The sequence below is a fragment of the Trichomycterus rosablanca genome, chromosome 5, assembly GCF_030014385.1.
Source record: "Trichomycterus rosablanca isolate fTriRos1 chromosome 5, fTriRos1.hap1, whole genome shotgun sequence".
Lineage (NCBI taxonomy): Eukaryota > Metazoa > Chordata > Actinopteri > Siluriformes > Trichomycteridae > Trichomycterus > Trichomycterus rosablanca.
The window spans coordinates 49728843-49745651 of NC_085992.1; the positions used below are offsets into that span (position 1 = coordinate 49728843).

General features: G+C 41.5%; 2 protein-coding genes across 3 annotated transcripts; both read right to left on the minus strand.

Moving 5' to 3' along the window:
* Positions 1 to 1517: 1517 nt before the first annotated feature.
* On the minus strand, positions 1518 to 7231 carry si:ch73-109d9.3 (zinc finger protein 467). Of its 2 annotated transcripts, none has more exons than XM_062995327.1 (3): positions 6578 to 7231; positions 4092 to 4210; positions 1518 to 2830 (listed from the first exon to the last, which is right to left on the minus strand). In XM_062995327.1, exons 1-3 carry the CDS (start codon positions 6858 to 6860, stop codon positions 1820 to 1822), a joined length of 1413 nt encoding a protein of 470 aa, XP_062851397.1. In that variant the 5' UTR covers positions 6861 to 7231; the 3' UTR covers positions 1518 to 1819. The 2 variants fall into 2 exon arrangements, with proteins under 2 accessions (XP_062851397.1, XP_062851396.1); XM_062995326.1 differs by having other exon boundaries at positions 4092 to 4216.
* A 1266-nt stretch (positions 7232 to 8497) lies between these two features.
* Positions 8498 to 11836, minus strand: LOC134314651 (ubiquitin carboxyl-terminal hydrolase 17-like protein 6). Its single transcript, XM_062995328.1, has 10 exons — positions 11817 to 11836; positions 11357 to 11415; positions 10663 to 10733; positions 10486 to 10571; positions 10294 to 10393; positions 10042 to 10185; positions 9858 to 9958; positions 9434 to 9531; positions 9205 to 9329; positions 8498 to 9059 (listed from the first exon to the last, which is right to left on the minus strand). The coding sequence occupies exons 4-8, from the start codon at positions 10539 to 10541 to the stop codon at positions 9528 to 9530; spliced, it is 405 nt and encodes a 134-aa protein (XP_062851398.1). The 5' UTR covers positions 10542 to 10571; positions 10663 to 10733; positions 11357 to 11415; positions 11817 to 11836; the 3' UTR covers positions 8498 to 9059; positions 9205 to 9329; positions 9434 to 9527.
* Positions 11837 to 16809: the final 4973 nt, after the last annotated feature.

Consider the following 16809-nt stretch of genomic DNA (forward strand, 5'->3'; position numbering starts at 1 on the left):
TCCTATAGTGTGGCGAACGTTCACCTGATTGAACTTTGACCCATTTTGCCGCTGACCTTTTCAAAGCTCCTCCAATGAGACGAAGTGTTTGATATGAGGCTGTAAAAGCGACTCAGGTCGTACAAACAACGTTTAACGTGACTTATTGTAGTAAAACAGCGAGTGAGGAACGTGATTAGTGGAGGAACTTATGAGCAGTAATAATGAAGAGAAGTTTAGTGCTCCTGTCTCCTTCTTTTACTACATTAAACCAGTGATGGGCCGATCCACAGTTTTTCAGTTCTGATCCGATTCTGTTACACAACTGCCGATACTGATACCGATATTTTAATATTATTAATAGCCTTCGGGTTGTCTGCTGGAAGAGTCTCAGTGAGAGTCTGCTGCCTCGTGGTTGTTTCCTGTCCCGCTAGCATGAACTCCTGGTACTCTTTAATATAAAACTTCTGCAGGTGCTTGATTAAATTAGTCGTGTTATACAGTATGACGAAACCTTCCTTCCACCCTTTGACACACTAGCTTTGCACGCATTGCAAGTAGCTGTTTTGCTTTTCCAGACTAAAATATTTCCATACAAAGGACATTTTAGGCCACATTTAGAAAAAAAAACCCAATAAACCATGCACCATGAAGCTCAGGAACATTGATGCAGTTGTAACGTCTGTGTTACTGTTTGGATTTACGGGTAAAGGACTGATTATATGTGACGCTTAACGTAACGCCTTTATTTGTCTGGAGCAGAGAGGGTTAAGGACCTTGCTCAAGGACATCATGTTATTTTTCCTGTTACTGACTGAAGTTTTCACAGGTTCATGGTAGGATGTGTAATGGAACTTGGATCTGTGACGTGCCTCATGTTACATTATGTTAAGTTACGGCGGGTTCATGGTCCAGCACAAGATGCGGACTGGAATTTGGATCGGTAAGTAGATCGGCCCGTCCGTCAGATATTCGGGATCAGATCGGGCCCATCTCTACATTAAACCATGTTAAGCTTTTTTTTTATTTTTTATACGATAAGCGTTTTAGACTCTGGGAGAAGCTGATTCTGATTCTCACCATTTCTCAGAAGCTGGAGCTGTAACACAAGTTTAAAAGTGAAACAGGGAGGAAAATCCAGATAAACACAGAGCGCTGAACAAAGCAACAGTTTGCGCAGTGAGTGACGTGCAAGATGCTTATCAAGTGAAAGCATCCTTACGTATCTCCAAAAACTTTTTCCCCTGACTGTAACGGTGCAAACAAACTACAGATGCCGACATTTACATACAATTCAGCACAGAAATGAAAGTATATCTTTATCAGGTCGTCAGTCTGCCGGTTTCATATGTAAAATAGACTCACGTGTACAATTATAACTCAAGTTTTTAACCATGCAATAGAATAATCTGGATAAACTGCATACAGTAGATCAAACAGTACCGGAAGGGAAGGAGGAGGAGATACGTGGTTTTGATGGACGGGTCTAGCAGCCAATGGAGATACTCGTTAAAGAGATTGTGTGATTTTTCATCTTTTTATTGGTCATTTTGATATTCGCTGCTATGGACAGACAGATTTATACCCACAATCAACACACAGATGGAGATACGTGTTTTTCATCACACAGCGACGCTTTACATTTTAGCCAAAAAACAGGTCCTGACTGATTGACTACATTCAGGCTGAGAGAAAACTGGAAAAAATTCTTCTTTTTTTATTGGCTGAGCTATTTTAAATAGCTGGATGATTCACTTACACATTTTAATACAAAACAAAGTAAGTTCACGACACACAAAGCAAGATAAACACAAAACTTTCACTTTTACAAAACCACGTGTCACGTGTGTGCGGAATGAATCCTCTGATGTCTCTTGAGGTTGCACTTCTGCGTGAACCTCTTCCCGCAGTGCATGCAGATGTAGGGCCGCTCGCCCGTGTGGACCCTGCGGTGCGCCTTCAGGTTGCTGAGCTTGGTGAAGCTGCGGCCGCACAGGTTGCAGCAGAACTGTCTCTCGCCCGTGTGGATCTGCTGGTGAGCTTTCAGGTGGCTCAGCTGCGCGAAGGCTTTACCGCAGTGGCTGCAGATGCGCGGCATCCTCGCCGCGTGGTGCCCGCCGATGTGCCCGTGAGTCCTGAACCCGAGCGCCTGTGGGGTCCTCTCGTCCGCGCAGGGTCTGGGGAACTGCTGAGGGGCCTGGGCGGGCTTCGGCAGGGGCGGGCTCTTGCGGTACGGATGCCCCTGTGCGACGGGACCCGAGACGGGCATGGTTTGGGGTTTGGGCTTTTTTTTTACGGCTGTGATCTGAGAGGATGGAGTCTGTTTAGCACAGGAGCCAGGATACACCACACGTCTGTCCTCGGAGGGTCCGGTGGGGACAGGATCTCTGCGCTGGAGCTCCTCAGGTGCCTGATTTACTCTGCTGGGTACGGGCACGGTGCCTGACCGCACTCTCTCAGGCTCCCCCCACTCGGGCGGGAGCACCACAACGACTTCCTGTTTAACGGGCACCGAGTCTGGACCGTTTGGCACCTGATTCCTAGTCGGAGAAGCTAAAGATGGTGCAGACGGGTGCACGGGATGCTCAGTTTTAGACTCGGAATTATTTAAGTGCATCCTTTGTTTTACAGAATCTTGACCAGCAGAGGCGCAGGACTGGTTTCCGGTCGGTTTGTCTCTCTGAGGAAGCCGATGGTCAGGATGTAAGGTGCTCTGACCGACGCTGTGGCCCTGGGACACCCTGTGATCTGCGGTTTGACAGGGTGCTGAGTAAATCTGGACCTCCGGAGTGCCCGTCATCTCCTCCTTCATGGCACCTTCAACTTCAATAGCTGCAGATACTTCAGCAGTCTGGGAGATAAAGAGATTCCATTATTGCCTACAATCATCATGGCTATTTATTTTTGGAAACCTACAAAGACACAGGGAGGGAGAACATGCACACAGAAAGGACCTGGACCGCTTCACCTGAGGATTGAACCCAGGACGTTCTTGCTGTGAGGTGACAGTGCTACCCATCGAGCCACCCCAAATTCAGTAAGTTCTTGAGACCGCATTGCCAAGAGCTTGATTTTATACACCTGTGGTAATACTTTTGTCTATATAGTGTACTTTATTCTGGTCAGGGTCATGGTGGGTCTGGTTCCACCAGGAAACACTGGGCTCACGGAATATATTTTGGAGTAACTTCTGCCCCCTCGCATAGTTTTTTTTATTTGGTGCCTCCCTGGGTTCTTCATTATCAAATTAGTACAATCTGATAGTGTGCGGTTCTCTAACATTAATAATAATAATAATAATAATAATAATGTTTGTTTATTAGGATTTTAACGTCATGTTTTACACTTTGGTTACATTCATGACAGGAGACGGTAGTTACTCATTACACAAGATTCATCAGTTCACAAGTTTAATATCAAACACAGTCATGGACAATTTTGTATCTCCAATTCACCTCACTTGCACGTCTTTGGACTGTGGGAGGAAACCCACGCGGACACGGGGAGAACATGCAAACTCCACACAGAAAGGACGCGGAACGCCCCACCTGGGGATCGAACCCAGGACCTTCTTGCTGTGAGGCGACAGTGCTACCCACTTAGCCACCGAGCCGCCCAATAATAATAATAATAATAATAATATTTCTGTAATAATTATATCTATGCCAGCTCAGCTCTATGCCCATAATTATATAGCCAGATAGTAAGAAGAATTTTATTTTGCTTTATCACTTAAAATAATAATAAAAATACACCTACTGGCAGGTGCTGGGGGCTGGAGGGAAACGACTATCAGGATGCAACCTACATGTACACTGGGAAAACATGCAAAACTCCTCACAGTGCTGACAGTGAATACAGACATGGATCAAACACAGGTCCCCGGTGTGGCCGCCTATTTGATAGTTAATAAATGTGGAGCTTTTTTACATGGAACATGTTTAAGGGAAGTATAAACACATCTTTGTTCTGATTGGTTGGATGTTTGTGGTCCATAACATGTATCAGTTTGTACAGTAGTAGAGAAGAATTGATCCTTGGGAAATGGGATTGTGCCAACATGCAGTAATTATAATATATATTATAATAATATATAATTAAAATTAGCCTACCTTAGGTTCAGAGTCTGGGATTGTCGTGGTGGCCTCTTGGCCTGGTGTTACAGTTCTCTTCTCACAGTTTCTCCTTCCTGCTTCAGAGACACATTCCTGCTTCGTGACACACACCACCTCTGCACCTTGAGGAATACAGAACCTGGACATCATTTAACTGCCATTAATGTGTAGAACATCGGTGCCAGACAAGCGCTCTGGAGGCCACTGTCACTTTTATTTTATTAGGATTTTAACGTCATGTTTTACTCACTGTGGTTACATTCATGACAGAGCAGGTAGTTACTGCTTACACATTAGATCACAAGTTTAATGTCAAACACAGTCATGGATAATTTTGTATCTCCAGTTATCCTGACCGCACGTCTTTATACTGTGGGAGGAAACCGGAGCTCCCGGAGGAAACCCACACATACCTGGGAGAACATGCAAACTTCAGACAGAAAGGACCCGGACTTTCTTGCTGTGAGGCGACAGTACTACCCAGCGTTTAAAAACAACAGTGCAGTTTAGTGCAGTGTTGCCACTCCTTGATCTTGGGATTCAGTCATAAATAAGGAATGACAAATAAATAAATAATAGCCTTTGGTTGTCGCTGACCATTTCTACGGCTATTTAGATTAGACACGTCACTCTCTTGGGTTTGAACGACATTAATCATTTTTGTTTTCGTGAATAATCGTAAAAATACGCTACAGAAATCTTCACGGTGGCTCGATGGGTAGCACGATCCCCTCACAGCAAGCAGGTCCTGGGTTCGATCCCCAGGTGGGGCGGTCCCTGTGGGTTTCCTCCAGGAGTTCCGGTTTCCTCCCGTACAAAAAACAAGTGAGGTGAATTGGAGATACAAAATTGTCCATGACTGTGTTTGACATTAAACTTGTGAACTGATGAATCTTGTGTAACCAGTGTTAGAATATATTTCTTTAGTTAACTTTATAGCCAAGAGTTATATTACAGCTATAAGTATGTGTTCGCACCCTGGAACTTCCTACTGTCCCTTTGATCATTCTGTTACTTCCACCTTGTACAACAGCTGCCTGCTTTCATTGTCTACCAACACCCAATTTTCCCTAAGTATTTATTCTTGCTAATTCCCCAAATAAAGGTACACTATATTGCCAAAAGTATTCGCTCGTCTACCTTCACACGCATATGAAATTGAGTGACTCCCATTCTTAATCCATAGGGTTTAACATGATGTCGCCACCCTTTGCAGCTATAACAGCTTCAACTCTTCTGGGAAGGCTTTCCACAAGGTTTAGGAGTGTGTTTATGGGAATTTTTGACCCTTCTTCCAGAAGCGCATCTGTGAGGTCAGACACTGATGTTGGACGAGAAGGCCTGGCTCGCAGTCTCCGCTCTAATTCATCCCAAAGGTGTTTTATCTATCGGGTTGAGGTCAGAACTCTGTGCAGGCCAGTCGAGTTCTTCCACACCAAACTGGCTCATCCACGTCTTTATGGAGCTTGTGCTTTGTGCACTGGTGCGCAGTCATGTTGGAACAGGAAGGGGCCATCCCCAAACTGTTCCCACAAAGTTGGGAGCATGAAATTGTCCAAAATCTCATAAAGAGTTCCTTTCACTGGAACTAAGGGGTCGAGCCCAACTCCTGAAAAACACCCCCACACCATAATCCCCCCTCCACCACACTTTACACTCGGCACAATGCAGTCAGACAGGTACCGTTCTCCTGGTGACCACCAAACCCAGACTCGTCCATCGGATCGCCAGACGGAGAAGCGTGATTCGTCACTCCAGAGAACACGTCTGCACTGCTCTAGAGTCCAGTGGCGGCGTGCTTTACACCACTGCATCCGACGCTTTGCATTGCGCTTGGTGATGTAAGGCTTGGATGCAGCTGCTTGGTCATGGAAACCCGTTCCATGAAGCTCTACACACTGTTCCTGAGCTAATCTGAAGGCCACATGAAGTTTGGAGGTCTGTAGTGATCGACGTGGCAGACCACTTGGTGTTGCTGTCGTTCCAAATCGCTTCCACTTTGTTATAATAGCACTGACTGTCGACTGTGGAATATTTAGTAGTGAGGAAATGTCACGACTGGACTTGTTGCACAGGTGGCATCACGGTACCACGCTGTAATTCACCGAGCTCCTGAGAGCGACCCATACTTTCACTAATGTGTGTAGAAGCAGTCTGCATGCCGAGGTGCTCGGTTTTATACACCTGTGGCCATGGAAGTGATTGGAACACCTGAACTCAATGATTTGGATGGGTGAGCGAATACTTTTGGCATTATAGTGTAGAAGATTTTTGTCTGTGTCTTCGTGACATCGTCTTCTCCTGAGCTCAACAACAGAACCGAGCTCAGTAAAGGAACCAAGAGGAAACGATTCCATCAAAAAGTCTAAAATCTATCAACCAGTAACTACTTAAGTGTGTAAAACATGACGTTAAAGATCTTGGGAATTCCTAACATGGAGAGAGGCACCACTGATTTACTGCATGCCCAGGGTTACACTGACCAGCTTGTGTCCTGGACTCTCTACCACCGGTGACCTTCTTGGAGAGTCCAGTTCTTCCACAATCTGCACACTTCACTCTTCTCACTCTCTCTCGTTCGGAAAGTTTGGTCTCCAGGATTTGAAGTCTTCTTCTCAGAACATCTGCCTCCTGTTTCCCACGACCGACCTCCTCCAGGAAGCTGCTCTCCACCAGCCTGGTGATCTCTAACAGAACCGATCTCAGGAGGTTCTCCATCACGCCGGAGAGCTGAGACTGGAAGCTGAGGAGCAGAGTCTCGGACATCCTGCTGCCTACCTCCCTAAATCTCCTCGGACGCTATTTTACAGCGAATAACTATTATGGCAGTGCTTATATATTATTATTATTATTATTATTATTGTATGTTGCTGATTGTGGGTCTAGTCTATCATTACATCCTGACTGTCGAGTCGTTTAAACATATCCAGTTCCCACCTGATACACTTTGTGTACATTTAGCATTAGGCTAACCTAGTTAGCTCTGTCCTCCGGGTAACCGAGTACTAACCGTTCTAGCTTTATTTACGCGTCCTGGTTATTAATGTTCATTTCGTGAGTGCTAAAAATATCATAAACCGTGTTTATTAAAATAAAAGCCGTTAAAACGAACAGATACAAAAGAAAAATAACCGTTAGGACCTAAACCGTTTATGTACCGACGAAGGAAATGCTGCGTCCCAAATTACACACAGCGCACTACATAGTCAGCCTCAGTAGCATTCATAGTGTCCTATATAACACACTACTTAGTCAATAATAAGTGGAGTGGTTTGGTACACAGCCTTCGTGACGTCATGAGTTGTACAGTGGCCCGCTTGGACAATTGAAGTAAAACTCGGAGCACTAAACTACAGTGGTGTGCGATACTGCAGAATATGGTATCGATCCGATACCAAGTAAATACAGCGCCAGTATCGCAGATATCAATCCGATACCGATACTTTTTAATAATTAAGGTAGCTGCATCTTTAAATAGCTAAATCTGAATGAATTTTCATGACATTTATGTGTATTATTGTTTATGTTTGTTTGTTTATTAGGATTTTAACGTCATGTTTTACACTTTGGTTACATTCATGACAGGAACGGTAGTTACTCATTACACAAGATTCATCAGTTCACAAGGTTATAATCAAACACAGTCATGGACAATATAGTATCTTCAATTCACCTCACTTTGGTCCTGGGTTCGATCCCCAGGTGGGGCGGTCCGGGTCCTTTCTGAGTGGAGTTTGCATGTTCTCCCTGTGTCTGTGTGGGTTTCCTCCGGGTGCTCCGGTTTCCTCCAACACTCCAAAGACGTGCAAGTGAGGTGAACTGGAGATACTAAATTGTCCATGACTGTGTTCGATATAACCGTGTGAACTGATAAGATATAACCGTGTGAACTGATAAATGTTGTGTAATGAGTAACTACCGTTCCTGTCATGAATGTAACCAAAAGTGTAAAACATGACGGTAAAATCCTAATAAACAAACAAAACCTGTCTGTTTAGGTCCTGCCTTCTCAAACTTCTCTTAACAAATGCCCAAGTAGAATAACAGGGAAATAATGCAAAACGCATGACCTGCAAAGCTGATGTACGAGTCAGTGTCAAGGTGCAAATCTGCAGCTAAACGTGACAGTTCGTGAGGTAAATAAAATATTTTGTGAGATCGAGTAACACAGAAGATGCTGTTACTGCTGCAGAGGGAGTTTTTGCATTTAACACCATGAAGCATCACAACAGCTACAGATTAATGGACTGCATGTCTCAATAACGTATTTGCATATAAAACCCCTGGGTGATCTGAGGGGGAAAATGACTAAACAGACCACAAGTTAAGAAACTCTGGACCCTCGTGCAAGAAAATCATCTAAGCTAATGTTTTCCCAACCAACAAAACAACTTCACTTTCTTTATATTTCATATACATCTTTATTTAGAATTTAGTACATAAAACTACATTATATTATGAATGTATTGCAGTAAAAAATAACAGTCACATTAATGTACATGTGTATTAAAATAGCAGGATGTTCTCCAGAGTTCTTGTCGGGATCTCAGCCTGGCTGCCTGCGATGTCACCTAACGCCGTACACACCATGTAGAAAGACGCCGCAGGTTTTATTTAAACGCTGTACGTTCACTATCGGCGTGTTCACCTCGTCCTCCTGAAGAACCTGTCTGCAATGAAACAGAAATTTATCGCACACATCTCTTCAACAACAAAACGAGATCCTGCTTCAGTTACCGCTGTAGATGACTTTATTCTATCCGGTAGATCTTTTGTGAGTCTAGGCATAAATAACAAGATAAGATTTAAATATGAACTGAATAGAAGTTCAATTTTACTGTTAAGGAACCTCTTTAAAATTAATGGAAGGATTCCCACTGGGCAGGTTAGTTCTTACCTTAGGTGGTTAAAAACAACACACGTTACACAAATCACTTACTACACTGGAAACTCTTTCTTTATAACCTGTATAAATCAAAGAAAGAAAGAACAAGAAGTCGGTGATAGAAAATATAAATAAACATGGTTATGTTTTAAATAGCTGTGGGATTAATGCAACTTTATATTTGGCTAAAAATGTACAAAATATTTATAAATTTTGGCTACATACCTTGATGATGAATTGAGGTAAGCTCAAGTTAAGCTCGTCTGGCTGGAAGACTCGTTGACCTCGGCCTTTTCATCCCTCCAGCTTAGTTGTTCATGAGCTCACTAGAGCTGATGGTCACTCGGCTCCTAAGGGCAGTTTAACATGTTCAATTTCTCACTCAGTGACAAACAAGCTTCAGTTCATTCATCTGACTTGAACTTGAACTCTTTGGTAGGCAGATAAAATGTACCTGTCGGTTCAGCCCAGCTTCATTCTATCATCAGCCACACCCAGCATCTTGCGCTTTGTTTTGCTTGCTGATTGACCTAACCAGCTTTATTCTTTTAGCTGAAAAAAAAAGCAAAAGAAGCTGGACAAGGGTGACGAGATTCCAGCTATAAGAAAAGAGCTGGAATGTCCAGACAGGGACCCGACATCTCCAGCCCAGTCATCTGTCCAGGAGAGCAAAAAGCGCAAGCGACTGGACATGGATGATGAGATTCCAGCTAAGAGATGACCATCAGCTCATCAGCTTTTGCTTTTTTTTTCACGAGACAGCGGTTTGACCTCAGATTTACAGCTGGAGCTACAAATTAAAAAACAGATAAATAAATGAATCCCAGGTCAAACATACAGTACACAGACTGACTGGCTGTAGACTTGATGTGACTCACCTGATGTAGAACAGCATGTAGACCAGTTGGCTCAGTGCTGAACTTTTATCACTGGCCGTCACTGATGTATCGTTCAGCTCGTACCACTGTCCATCACCGGCCTACAACAGATGATTTTCATTGTTTAGTTCATTGCTAGCAGTAATTTCTCCAGTAGAATCTGTGATCGTGTAGGCTAGCTTACCTTGATGTAGCTGTAACAGTGCTGTGGGTGCTGTGAGTTAGGAGCAGAACAAGCCACGATGCCATAAAGCTCGTAGATATCTCTCCTCCCACTGCACTGACACATGAATGGTCTGATGTCCAGCTTCTCCGGATACTCCACATGCTGTGTAAAGAGCAGAAATCTCATCTTACATGCTTTCAGTTTCAGATTCTAGTTCACAAACGTAGTTATTAGTAACATTTAGGAAAACATGTAGTTCTGACAGTTTACCTTGTTTGGTTCACAATCATCTGAGAACAGCTTAAAAACCAGCACCTTTGGGTTTTGGCCAAGTGTAACATTATTGATCCCGGGTTGGATTTTCCTGCATCTGTGAACATTAATAGAAATAATTCACTTATTTAAAGGTTATTTAAAAGAACAAATGATTTTATTGTTCTTGCTGTAGGACCTAAAACATACTTTTGACATCTGTGGGCGGCATCAATGTCGAATTTCAGGGGTTTATTCAGGTACATTTCCAGAGCTTCTGCAAGCGTATCGACCCCCTTGAACAAAGAAAAATATAAACATTTATAATATTTGTACATTACACAGATATTTTTCACTATTATGCAGGTGAATGTAGATTTTTTTTACCTCAGTTGGTACAGAAATGGTCTGGTAGATTACAGATGTATCTGATAATGTACCACAGCTCCCACATTCAGCTGTAAATAAAGAAGCTTTAGTGAGACGTCACAGCAGTTAAATATTCATTTTCATAGTCATATTGTTCTAATATACACTGATCAGGCATAACATTATGACCACCTTCCTAATATTGTGATGGTCCCCCTTTTACTGCCCTATACACAACAAACTGTGCTGCTCCGTGTATTCTGACACCTTTCTATCAGAACCAGCATGAACTTCTTCAGCAGTTTGAGCTACAGTAGCTCGTCTGTTGGATCGGACCCATGCATTGATGAGCCTTGGCCGCCCATGACCCTGTCGCCGGTTTACCACTGTTCCTTCTTTGGACCACTGCAAACCGGGAACACCTCACAAGAGCTGCAGTTTTGGAGATGCTCTGACCCAGTCGTCTAGCCATCGCAATCTGTTTCCTGTCAAACTCGCTCAGATCCTCACGCTCGTCCATTTTTCCTGCTTCTAACATCAACTTTGAGGATAAAATGTTCACTTGCTGCCTAATATATCCCCCCACTAACAGGTGCCGTGATGAAGAGATAATCACTGTTATTCACTTCACCTGTCAGTGCTCATAATGTTATGCCTGGTTAGTGTAAGTAAGAAGCCTTGATGATTTTCCAACATGTGTTTGTAAACTCACTCTCAACTTCTAAGCAGCCATGAAATAATTTCTGGAGCAGAGATGTTTCCTTGTCCTGCCTGTTTAAAGTGATGATGATAATAAAACAGTGAATTAGTGTTTTTTATGTAATGCATGATAGTACATCAAACCATTTGGATTAAATAATAGAGACAACTGGACCAATGACTTCAGGTCTGACTTTTAGGAAGGAAATTGATGTATAACTGATTTAGTGTCATAAACAAGAAGGTTGTTTATGTTTGTGAGCTGTTAGTAAGAAGGTAGTATAGGGTTTATTGTATAGTGGAGTTCTTATTGTACTTGATACAGACACTGATGTTTTCAGTTCAGTTTCTCTGTCTTGTTTCTAACTGCTGTATTTATATTAGAAATGTTCTGGTGCTTAAAGAACTTTAACAAGATAAATAAAATGTACATGTGATCATATTGTGCATCTTTTCATCTTATATACACCTACCCACTACCAGACGTGCTGGACTCATGCATGGCCTTCAAAACACTCAACAGAAACACATGTGGATCTTGTGGAAATCCAAGAACAAACTGAGGTCCAATACCTGAAAGAAACCAACAAGTCAATAAATGATATAACCTAATAACTCGATTTTAAATATAGATAAATGCAACCAGGGCGGCACGGTGGCTTGGTGGGTAGTACTGTCAGTAACACCCTGAGTCACAGCAGGAAGGTCCTGGGTTTGATTCCCAGATGGGGTGGTCCGGGTCCTTTCTGTGTGGAGTTTGCATGTTCTCCCCGTGTTTGCGTGGATTTCCTTTGGGAGCTCCGTTTTCCTCCACAGTCCAAAAACATGCAGTCAGGTTAATTGGAGACACTGAATTGCCCCACAGGTGAATGTGTGTGTGTGTGTGTGTGGACTGGCGCCCCGTCCAGGGTGTTACTGTGTGCCTTGCGTCCATTGAAAAGCTGGGATAGGCTCCAGCACCCACCGGATAAGCGGTTAAGAAAGTGAGTGAGTAAATGCAACCATAACACCCCCAAACATACGTACAGTGCAGTCGACTGAGCACCCCGAAGGGTTCAATGACTTTGCCCGAGCTGTTCAGGACCTGGGTGATGTGAGCCTCCATGGTGCACATCATACACACTCCAGTTTGGGGACCTAAAGGTGAAATGATGGGACCAATAAATACTTTAATAAAAGACTGATTCATGCTTTTGTACTGTAATCATTTCCTTTATAAAGTGATGGTCCTACATTTCCTGGTATGTTCTCCACTGAGCATGTAGCGAGCCAGAGGAGCTGTGTAGGTTAGGCACTGAAGAACTGAGTTCATGTAACATGTGTTGTGGTTGTTCTTCAGGCCTGCTCCAACAGGAAGCTCCTGGCTCTGTTCTATCTGTAGATCTTCTGGCATGTTCTCCAAGGATTCTTTCACCTGGCTGATATGAGGACATTAAAGTAAACAAATGATCAAACAAACATCAATATGAATTAATACTGTGATTATTCTTGTGAGCTATTAGCCAAAGTACATTACATTACATTATGCACTACATGACCACCTCCAAAGTATGTGGACACCACTTCTAAACATGAAATGAAGGGTGTAGGCAGTTGTAGCCTAGTGGTTAAGGTGGTTAAGGCACTGGACTAGTAAACAGAAGGTTGCCGGTCCAAGCCTCACCTCTGTTGGGCCCTTGAGCGAGGCCCTTAACCCTCAATTGCTTAGATTGTATACTGTGGATAAAAGCATCTGCTAAAATGCTGAAAATGTAAATTTAAATGTATTGAGGCAACCCGTAGCCCTAGTGGTTAAGGTACTGGACTAGTAATCAGAAGGTCACTGGTTGAAGCCCCACTACTGCCAGGTTGCTGCTGTTGGGCCCCTGAGCAAGGCCCTTAACCCTTAATCGCTTAGACTGTGTACTGTAACTGTAATGTAAGTCGCTTTGGATTACGGCGTCTGCTAAATGCTGTAGATGTAAAGGTTTATAAATGCTTCCAGCACCCACAAAGGTCCATAAAAACAGTGTGTGAAGGAACAACACTGAACTGGAATGTCCTTCATGTCCAGAACCTTCTTGCCCGACATCAGTGCCCGACCTCACACACGTTCTTTCGGCCTAATGAGCACAAATTCCCACAAACATACCCCAACGTTTCATGGAAAGCCGTTCCATTTAGAGTGGAGGCTGTCATAGCTGCAAGCAGGGGGCCAACCCCATATTACTGCTCATGGTTTTGAAATGGGATGTCAGACAAGCTCATAGTCACATAGTCAAGTGTCCACATAATTTTGGCCATGTTGTGTACATGTAATAAACAGGGTTCTGTATATTGGTCTGTTCAGATGTTGCACTGTTATGGCTGCAAAGAAAATACACGTAAACGTTTCTGTGTTCTGATTTTGTGTGATTATTTCTTTAGGAAAGTTTATTGATTTTATATTTTAATAGCAAAAGTAATTATATTTCACATATAATAATCATAATAATACTGATATTACTGTTGCTTATTATTAAAAAGTACATTTTTGACATTTCTGTGATTCCTTCACTAGTAATTTAGTGATTTACAGAAACTGTCTGATTAAAATAAACAAATAAATAAATAATCAATAAAAATAATAAAAGGTGGTTTATTTTTTAAAGTAATTTGTCTAATGTGACATTGTGTTAGATGAAATAAGTAGTTTATAAGGGTTGTGCTGTTATGGACACACTCCTAAATGCCTTTTTGAAAATATACAAATAGCTGGAAGAATAACTGTTTATTAAATAAATAAATAAACAAATAAATCAATCAATTAATGAATCGATCAATCAATAAATCAATAAATCACTTTTCTTACCTCTTATCTGAATCCGTCCCTTCACTGGTAGGACGTGATGTGATGAGTGAGATCTGTACTGACTGACTGGCTGTAACGTTCTATTAGGTTCCACTGATTATGACATCATAATAACCTGCACTAGGCACTGAGGCCTGAATCAGAGAGGAGGTGTGAACACGGCCTGGTGTTTCATTCTTATGGAAACTGTACATTACTGAAATTAATACATAAATCAGTACATTTATTCATTTATTTATTGTGGTTTAATACATACACTGAACACAGATGGCCTGTCAACCCCCCCCCCCCCCCCTTCTTTTAATAGTATGGTCATCTAAACATTAGTTCAGTTTATACAGACAGAGCAGTAACACTATTATATTATTATTATTTTTATATTATTATTATATTATTAATATTATTATATTTTACTATTATATTATTATTATTTTCATATTATTATATTATTAATATTATTATATTTTACTATTATATTATTATATCATCATTATTATTATTATATATCATTATATTATTTTTATTATTATATTATATTAATTATATTATATTATATTAATTATATTATATTAATTATTATTATTTCCCATTTCTTGCAGTTAATGCACCCCACCAAAATAGTTCTCAACCAGGAGAACTCAGCCCACTAGATTTCATTTAGATTTCAGGCTAGTCTAAAATCTAAATAAATTATTTATTTATTTTTATAAATAAATAAATTATATTATTTATTAAGTTACATTGAACAGCTAACTTAGCTACAAGGCTAAAAACATCATTTTTATGCACAATGCTGGTCAGTGACCAGTGAAAAACAAGCATGAGCAGCATAAAGCAACATAAAGTTTAAACACAGCTAAAGATCAGTGATGTGTAACTGTATACAAGTGTATCGATGTATTGTTGGATGCACACAAGTTACCTAAACATTAAACTGTATGTCCACACCTCCCAAAATACATGATTTATTTATTTATCTATTTTTTTATTAGGTCATGTTTTACACACTTTGGTCACATTGATGACAGGAACGGTAGTTACTGCTTACACAAGATTCATCAGATCAAGTTTAATATCAAACACACTCATGAACAATTTTGTATCTCCAGTTCATCTCACTTGTGTGTTTTTGGACTGTGGGAGGAAACCCACACAGACACGAGGCTTCAGGTGAAGGGACGTCCAGCTCGGTGGAACATCACACCCTTGGAAACCAGCAGAATGAAGAAATCCTGAAGAGGTCGATTAAACAGATGTTTGTTTGTTTATTAGGATTTTAACGTCATGTTTTACACTTTGGTTACATCCATGACAGGAACGGTAGTTACTCATCACACAAGATTCATCAGACAATTTTGTATCTCCAATTCACCTCAGTCTTTGGACTGTGGTAGGAAACCGGAGCACCCGGACGAAACCCAGTTTACCACCACACCATAACCTTCACATCACCTACGACTTCGGTGTCTGCCATCCAGTGAGGGTTTTCGTCACTCCAGTACCTCACGTTCTGGCGGTTGACCTCACCACTGACATCAAAATTGGCCTCAGTTACCTGTAACGAACAACAAAAATTTGGAACTTTCTGTTTTTGAACCACAAGAGATTCGCCCCTAAATCTGATAGCGGTAATCAATTTCTGAGAAAATTGGTCTTCGTTGATATGCTACATGACCACCTTCCCATTGGTCAAACTTGCCCTTGATCCAATATGGCGGCTTTCAAGATGGCGGCCATGTTCCGGACATAGCCTAAAAGATAGGCCCCCTCACCCATTACTTGCTGGGGTATCCAGATATGTCAATTTCCTTTTCGTTTCTGAAATAAAAGAGTGTCCTGAGACTTTTGACTCACCCTGTACATCACCCAAAAAAGTGTTTTCATTGCTGATGTAACGATCTGTAATTATTTATTCTTTCTGTGCGGCCCGGGGATGAATGTGGTTGGGGAGCATTGTTTTAAAGGATTCTTTTCAATTTATTACCTCTTAATTCATATTTCCTTTAACTGTTTGTCATTTTTACCAAGGGTGTGTGTGAATAACTGTATAAATGTAAATGTATATTTTTAAGTTTATAACAGGGTGGCGCAGATTTAAATTACGCGAACCCACTATTGCAGGGATCCAAGGTTGGTCGGACATCTGCATACACAAAGTACTAAATACGGGGTGCAAATAACAACGTCAGGTGGTTTTAAAGGATTATTTTCAATTTATTTACTCTTAATTTACATTTCCTTCAACCGTTCCTCATTTTTACCAAGGGTGTGAATAATTATGCAGTTCTTCAGTTTCACATTTAATCCCATGATACAAATTCCACATAATTTTTTTATTAACCAGTTAAATTAAAACAAGCATCTGCAAATACAGAAGGGTCATATCGATCCCATTTATAATATTTAACTCCATAGACATAATCCTATACAAAAGATACAAGTACCTAACAGCCCACAATCGTTAACAGCATGCAGTTCCATCGTTAGCCCTCTTTTCCTTACATAGCGCTGTGAAAAAGTATGTGCACTCTGGCCTGTACCTACCTAATTAGCCACATTCATTTGATTATAAGGGGTAATAACTTGTATCAAGTTGGCAACCACACAAAACCACTTATAATGCTACAGGAATCCAA

Excerpts from the sequence above, each read along its gene's own strand:
- si:ch73-109d9.3 (XM_062995326.1), bottom strand. The coding sequence starts at position 6,860 with ATGTCCGAGACTCTGCTCCTCAGCTTCCAGTCTCAGCTCTCCGGCGTG. Across the intron at positions 4,217-6,577 it reads AGAGTCCAGGACACAAGCTG|GTGCAGAGGTGGTGTGTGTC; the intron begins GTCAGTGTAACC and ends GTATTCCTCAAG. Across the intron at positions 2,831-4,091 it reads TCCCAGACTCTGAACCTAAG|ACTGCTGAAGTATCTGCAGC; the intron begins GTAGGCTAATTT and ends TTTATCTCCCAG.
- LOC134314651 (XM_062995328.1), bottom strand. The coding sequence starts at position 10,541 with ATGTACCTGAATAAACCCCTGAAATTCGACATTGATGCCGCCCACAGA. Across the intron at positions 10,394-10,485 it reads GCCGCCCACAGATGTCAAAA|ATGCAGGAAAATCCAACCCG; the intron begins GTATGTTTTAGG and ends TAATGTTCACAG. Across the intron at positions 9,959-10,041 it reads ACTGTTACAGCTACATCAAG|GCCGGTGATGGACAGTGGTA; the intron begins GTAAGCTAGCCT and ends CATCTGTTGTAG.